Source organism: Rhipicephalus microplus, chromosome 7 (genome assembly GCF_043290135.1).
Source record: "Rhipicephalus microplus isolate Deutch F79 chromosome 7, USDA_Rmic, whole genome shotgun sequence".
NCBI classification, from domain to species: domain Eukaryota; kingdom Metazoa; phylum Arthropoda; class Arachnida; order Ixodida; family Ixodidae; genus Rhipicephalus; species Rhipicephalus microplus.
Window position 1 is genome coordinate 85,420,920 of NC_134706.1, and position 7,327 is coordinate 85,428,246.

Genomic DNA, 7,327 nt, shown 5'->3' on the forward strand with positions numbered 1-7,327 from the left:
CTTCCACTACAGGCTTCGCCTTTGAAGGTGAGAGTCTTTGATGAAAGCGTCTTATAAAAAAGACTTATCTCGTCGACAGTGAAGGCGTCTCGTGGCTCAAAGCTCATCAAAATTTCCTTAAGCCGCCCCTGTTGCCAGTCGATGCAAATGTCCCTGTTGACTGCACCATTCTCCCCTGAGATTGCTTTGAAGACTAGGCCATGGCGTGTTTGGATTCGGCTGAGCCATCCGTTGCTTAGGACAAATTTCTTAACACCCACTTGCATGGCGATCTCTCGAGCTTTCTGCTCAAGAATCGGTTCTTTATGGGCAAATGGGAACTCCATGCACACTTGAACCACAAAAAAAAGAACTTTTTCTTGTTGTTCATAAGGCGTCGTCCGCATCCACATCTGTTTAAGATGTAAAGGTCCCGTTCTAAACAGCGCCTTCAATCATTTCTCTGTCTTTCCAGATCCGCGGCAGCGTCGATTTTGGGATTTTTTTTTCGCCACCTCTGTCGTGGGCAGGCCTCTTCGATCGAGGTCCTGAAGAATTTGCAGCTTTTTTTTTTTTTTTCAAGCGAGAGTGCATGGTGCGGCCCCTTCCTTTTTATCGGGCTGAAATAACGCCGTGATCCACCGCACTTGACCGCACAAGTAGGCCTAACGCACTATTGATTTGCAGACTCTGCTCCCACAGCCACAAGCAACAATGGCTACTGGATTGACTTGTCTCGATCTCGAGGTGTTGCCATGGCTGTGAGACTATCTTTGGCATGAGAGAGTCTATGCTGTGTTAAGAGTTTGTGCTGTTTATTCGTAGGTGACCGATAAGCACTGTTTCGATTAACTGATGAATTTTACTGCACAACACATAGAAATCCGGCCATATGAGCCCTTTTGGTTCCGTTAATGAGGCATTTTCGTTTAAGCGAGTTTCGTTTATGGGGAGTCCACTGTATTCAAAAGTCGGAATATTCGCTTGCCCCTAATATTGCACCTTTGGCACATAAAACCTTGAGCATCACCTTTAATATAGTCAAATCAATTAATGCAAATGCACATCTCTTACGTCATTCTTAATGCACATTGCAAACTTTAGCATTTACTATTGACTGGCTGTAGTAACTATGGCGTTAAGACCCCAGTAAGGCGTGTTTCTTTGCCTTTAGTTCGAGTGCCATAGAAATTGTAAATCCGAATATTGTCGAAATTTCTAAATAAGTAAATGAAATGCACACGTTATCAGCGATCCGGGATAATGGGTGAAATCATTATTTTGGCCAGCTCTATGCGTTTTTGCAGCGGTGGAGCTCGAAAGCTGTGGGATCATTTCGCAGCACCCGCTCAACATGAACAACGTGTCATTCATGTTACTCGTGCATACATTCGTTTCGTTTTCCTTTGATGCCTCGCAGATCGAACTGTCCATAGGCAAGTTCCCGTATCCCACCTTCCGAACCCCGTTTGAGCAGCTGAAGCATGTGGTCGAAGACGACCCTCCTAGACTGCCGACTGGACAGTTCTCGCCAGAATACGAAGATTTCATTGATGCCTGGTGAGTAGTAGTCTAATGCCGATAGCACAGTTTGGTTCTGTTCTTGATTATCGTACTGTAAGGCTTCTCTAACTCAGTGTCACAAAATACAAGAAAAAGCTATTGCCATAGGCATGTGTGCAGTGCCCCCCCTCCCCCTCTAATGCTTTGTCTTTGCACTGCGTTATAATCATAAGAGCCTTAGTGGGACAGGTTAAAAAAAAAGGGGGAGGGGTCGAACTATAACAGAACAAATGCATAATGGCAGCCAATACTCCCACTAACATACTATGAATATTTCATGAGAAGCACAATTTTTGCTTGTCACACATATATTGTGCTGATTATAAAGCAGGGTGCTGTATCACTGTCGCTACCTAAGTTGGCCATTGTTTTAAATTGCACGAAACATAATGACGATTAAAAAATTTCAAAGCACTCGTTATATCTGTCTGTCTATAGAGGTTTCTAGCTTTGAAGGTCTGCTCAGGCAGAGCTGCGTAAAACTTGCGTTTAACCCTGAGTTCTTCAGCTGATTCAGTTATATTTAGGTAATTCTAAAAACTCCACATTCTGTCCGATATCTATGTCACTTCTCATATGTAATCCTGTAGGCTGCCTCTGCAATTGCAATAGTTTTCAATACACGGTACTCTTGTAAAGAGAACCTGAAGGTGGCAGTCAAAATATTTCTATTTCATGGGAGTCCTGTTTTTGAGAAGTGAAAAAGTGTGCAGATTTGAAGTCTAAAAGCAATCACAATGGAAGCAGTCGTTCCATTTAAGGAGCAATGCTGTTTGGGAAATATTCATTTTTTGAGAGTCAGCTGTAGTGTTGCCATATCATAACACTGTCACCTGGCTAGTAGCATAAAGTGACCTGCTTTCATATGTGTTCCTTCTTTTTTGTGTGTGTGTCTTTCAGCCTACAAAAGCACCCGACGAAGAGGCCGACTTATCCGCAGCTGCTCAACATGCCGTTTCTTCAGCATCACTCTCAAGGCTCAGAGGAGATCTCCGAATTCATTGCCGCTATTCTCGACGGCACCGAGGTCAAGAAAGAGTCCTCGCCATCCGAAGAGCCATAGCCGCACTGCTCCTAGCCAATTGGGGAGGCTCGGCTACCGCTTAACTTCAGCTGCTGGGTGCCCATGCTGAAACCGGCTGTTCACCCAGGTCTCTCTCGTAACCCAGGTTGTCGTTGCATGCCGGCAGTCCCAGCAGATCTCGCCAAAGCTTATCACGACGAGTCGCTGGGCTCGCCAGTGTCCAGCAAGGAGTGGTCCTCAAGTTTAGCAAGTCTGAAACCTCGAAAGGAAGCCTGCCACTGCTGCGAAAAACGGCGAGTCTCATGGGCTTTTGGCAGCCTTTGGCATCTCTCAGCATCGCTTGCAGTCTCGATGTGCCCAAACTCCATGTGCCTGGGGCACGGCGCAACGTTCCTGTTGCACTATACGATGTGTCATCGTGAAAATTGGCTTTCAGATGTCCAAGCACTCTTATCTCCGAGACAAATCGCCCTTCTTCGGTGATGTAACAGGACCGAGTTGTGACCGTGTGCAATCACCTTACACTGCTCTCTTTTTGGGGGTGCATCTTGATTTACCAAGACACACCGGACAAGCTCCAGTGACCAGTGAATCACGGTCAGTCAAGAGGGACCGTAAAATGCCAATGTGCCGAATCGAACCAAACTACTGTACAGAAGACGGTACCGCGCTTCCAGTGGAGTGTAGCTGGTTTTTGGTGCAGCGTCGACGGTGGCCCGAACGATAGTGCCGAAAGCAATTTTTTGCTAGGCATAAAAAGTGGCTTGTAGTCAAAGATAGAAGTCTGCCTCGCTAAGTAAGCGAGAAAGATGTGTGAGCCTAGAATGGAGCTAAACTTTCGTGTGCGCATCCGCAACAGTGCATCGTACCAGTGAAGTTTCACTCATGGCCTAACGCAGTTCAAATACTGTTGGCCTATGGTCTCGTGTACCTTAACAGACCTTTGAAGCATGTCTCGTTTTTGCACTTGTTTTCTGTTCTCCTGCTCATGTTCTTCTCTGTCAACATTTTTTTTTTGTAGGAGAGGAAAAAGACTATTTAGTGAACCTCATCTCATCCGGTGAAGGATCGAAGTTGTAGCTTAGTAGATCTGAGAGAAATTGTGTGTACCTTCTGCGAGTTATAAGTGTGGACAGACCGTTTCATGCGGCTCGAAAGCCACGTGAAGCAGAAGAACCGTGCCCCGTCCGTAACTTGGTACGTACTCACCTAAGTGCAGAGCGAGTCTGCAATTATTCTTTCACTTGGAAACCTGTCAATGCAGTGGATGCCAATATTACATGAATTTGCCTTGAAGCGTCGCACAGTAGTGCTGTGCTTTATGAGTCATTGTGCAGCTTTCCTTCGACTCTGCACTGCGCTGGCGTCATGGATTCTTGCTTAGCTTTCGTCATGCGTGTAGCGATGAATGTAGCACGTACAAGGTTCTGAAGTGCCTCTGCTGGCAAAAATGAAAGCACTAATCGTGCCAACAGGAACGGTGCAAATGCCGTTTTCCTACGATGGCAAGCCTAATGGTGATGGCCATTAAGGTGTCCAGTAACGTAACTAATCTGGTCTGAAATGCTAAGCGTAATCGCTTACTGCGGCTCGCCATAATGCATGCATTTTTTTGATGGTGCCAGTAATCATTGACAATAATGAAAGTTGTATTTTGGGAAGTGTTTTGTTCGTTATATATCAAAACAGTGAACAAGAGTTGACACAGGCAAAATTGCGATAGAAGCTACAGTGCAATTATTTACTAATGCGATGCAACGCTAAGGAATTGTTGTTCAGAATACGTGCTGTAAATTTCCCGAAGTTGCTGGGTAAAAAAATGATGGAGTGAAAACATTGCCTTTATATGTATGTATTATCGCTAGGCTTAATGTATATCATTTTGTTTTTTGCAGTATTTGTTCAGGAAATAACATCATATTTCTGCCTCAGTGACGAGATTGTTAACAAGGTGCTTTGCCCAGGCCTAGTTTTAGGTACACCGATAGCTCTGATATTTTGATAAGTGCTGACAGATGTAAAAAAAAGATTGCCTTTCTAGAGGAGCGGATTTGAAGATATATTCGTCAGAGGTTTAACACTTTGTTGTTGAATCACAGTTCGAGTGTAGTACAAAGAAAAAGTTTTTCACTGTAACTGATGCCATGTTTAATTCGAAGTTTTCTGTTTCTCTTTTAAATGGAATACTCATTGAACTTGAAAGCATGATCAACTATATTATAAAACTGTGTCTAGAAATGCATTATATTCCTGTTTTTAATGTCGAGGAATGCTTACGGTGATTTTTGGTCGGTGTCAATGAAAATTTCACCGATGACTAGGCTTAATGTACCGCCCGGTGTCTGGTGTATGAACGACTGCGTTTGAAGATTGTTCTCACTTTTGCAGAGCACTTTTTATGGCAGGTGAAATTGAGCTCGCCTTCATCTCTCGGCAGCAAAATTACCCCATGTGTGACTTTCGGGAGCTTACCATGTGCGTGCTGCTTCCGATAGATGTCTGCTTTTCAGCCTCTTCAAAAGTGCCTGTATATTTACAATCTCTTTTTTTTCTTTTGCTGCTTGTTCAGGAGTTGTTTTTAATAAGGAAATACTTCTAGTGACTTCCACCATTGACTTGCTTTATGGCAATAAAGCATCAAAGTCATACTTGTTAGAAAATCTTGTTTTCTCAATATATCAACTTCATTGACAACTGCAAACAGTGGACCTTTCTTTTAGACTTTTAATGGGACAAAGAACCAGTTTTTATGTTAGCTCTGAATTAAAATTACCAGCACAAACACACAACATGCCCCACAAAAAAAAAAAAAGAAGATACATGCACGAGCTCTGACTATCAACCGCTTTTATGCTATCTATGTTACCTTATGAATGAAGAAAAGAAGTGTACATTTTAAGGCTTCATTCTTTTCGTTAGACACACTATTAATGAGGTCTGTCAGACAATCATGCAAAGGAAAGTACAGGGGATGCTATATGCTATTCATGTTTCTTTACCTTACCTGTTTTCTTTAGTACAGCGGAAAGCTTACTGGGCAGAGTGTCTAATCATGAAATGGTAGTGCAGAAAATGCTGTGAGAGATGAGAATTTTTTAATCTGGTGGCGACTGGAAAGTAGTATAGAGCATGCTACAAACAGTGGGAGGTGAGCGTGGCAGCAATTCATGTTTGTGTGCTGCGGTTAGCTGTGGCTCCACTGATTGCTGCAGGGGCAGCGCTTCATCTCAAGGGCAACTCATTTTAGGTGGTAAGCAGCGTGAAATAGAGTAGGTATTGATAATACCCTCTAATTTTCAGCACTAATTATCGTACACATAAAAAACATCGGATAACATGCAGCAAACTCTATAGTGCAGCTCAAGGCTCTTCCAATACCAAGTTGTGGTGTTCTGTGACATTTAAAAGCAGTTTAAATATCTGATGCTACTCACCGAAGATCTCCACTGGTTTGCGCCAGGGCGGGGGCGCGCGCATCGAGGCACACCTAGAGTCACTGGAACACCTAGGGAGCCTGCACGCGTTTCTGTCACATGAAGGCTCCCTAAGGCGCACCAGCCTGCCTCGAATCCTACTAGGGGCATCGAGGCATCCATTTTTGAGACATGAGTAGAATGCGAAGCAGCCTAGGGTGCCTGATGCAGATGCGACGCCTTAATGCAAACCGGTGGGGATCTTCGATTTTCAGTGTTTCTTCGTGCTTGGGGGAGGAAGAGAGCACGTGCTTGTGAAGCTTGAGGGGAGGCAAGTGCCCCTCTTGCACACTCCTGCCGACGCCCATGAGATGAAGTCACAGAACACCTACCAGTTGATGAAGTGTTAGCGGACGTGAGCACGAACGCGAGTGCGAGCATGTAAGCAAGTACGCGGGAGCGCAAAGGAGTTAACCTGTGGATGCCGCGGAGAGTGAGCAAGTAAGTTCGCGAGTGCTGGCATGACTGGGCGTAAGGATGCGGGAGAGTGCTGACGAGAGCGTGACCTAGGAAAGGGGGAAAAGTAAGGGCCATTAAGCATGCGCCAGGGCAACAAAAACCGAAACTGGAGTTTTTTTTTTTTTTTTTACTTAGTTTGTCGGTAGGTTGAATCGTTGGTATGCTGGGCCAGTTGGCGCGAACAAACAGCAGGAAAAGAGAATTACTTGATATAGCACTTACATACAACGCTGGTTTCACAGGAGTTTTCTCACACGAGAGCACGAATTACAACCAACAGAAAGGTTATCCAATCTGATTATTGGCCACCCTGATAAAACTGGCAGATAAAAAAGCCTACAAGGCATGTACCGAGGGAACACTGACGCACAAGGTTGATTAATCTACGGAGCTTCTGTCATCTCCCTGACCAGTATGCTTTGCAGATTAAAGCAAAATCAACCACGTGCGTCAGTGTTCATACCGATAGTGGTGACAGTGTGCCTGCATTATCAACGGCTGCGGGCGGACCATCGATTACTAACCAAGCGCGAAAAGCATTGACATAGGAAAGGGCATCATTTCACTATTCCACACTTGATAAATGATTCTTTCCGGAAAGCATCGCATAGGGAAACAAACGCTGTGCGACAAGACTGTTTAGCGCGACAAAGCTCTGTCTCTCTGGCAACGCTGTAAACACTGGTTGCGGTCTCTTGCGGCGTGCAGATAGACCAGTGAATGGACGAAGACCACAGTTGGGTTATCTTTCTGCCAAGCGTTGCTGGCGATTAGGAGCGACGAAGCGTCGTGGAACTTGGCCATGAGAAGACAAAGCTGGCACAGGCAT

At 44.8% G+C, this 7,327-nt stretch overlaps 1 protein-coding gene across 3 annotated transcripts in view; it reads left to right on the top strand.

Moving 5' to 3' along the window:
• The window catches only part of lic (dual specificity mitogen-activated protein kinase kinase lic), a 29,146-nt gene extending 23,920 nt beyond the window's left edge, over nucleotides 1–5,226 (top strand). For all 3 annotated transcript variants that reach the window (XM_075869406.1, XM_037431434.2, XM_075869409.1), the window contains exons 8-9: nucleotides 1,400–1,539; nucleotides 2,443–5,226. In XM_075869406.1, coding sequence (XP_075725521.1) covers nucleotides 1,400–1,539; nucleotides 2,443–2,605 — 303 coding nt within the window. In that variant the 3' untranslated portion in view covers nucleotides 2,606–5,226. The remainder of the gene's footprint in view (nucleotides 1–1,399; nucleotides 1,540–2,442) is intronic.
• Nucleotides 5,227–7,327: the final 2,101 nt, after the last annotated feature.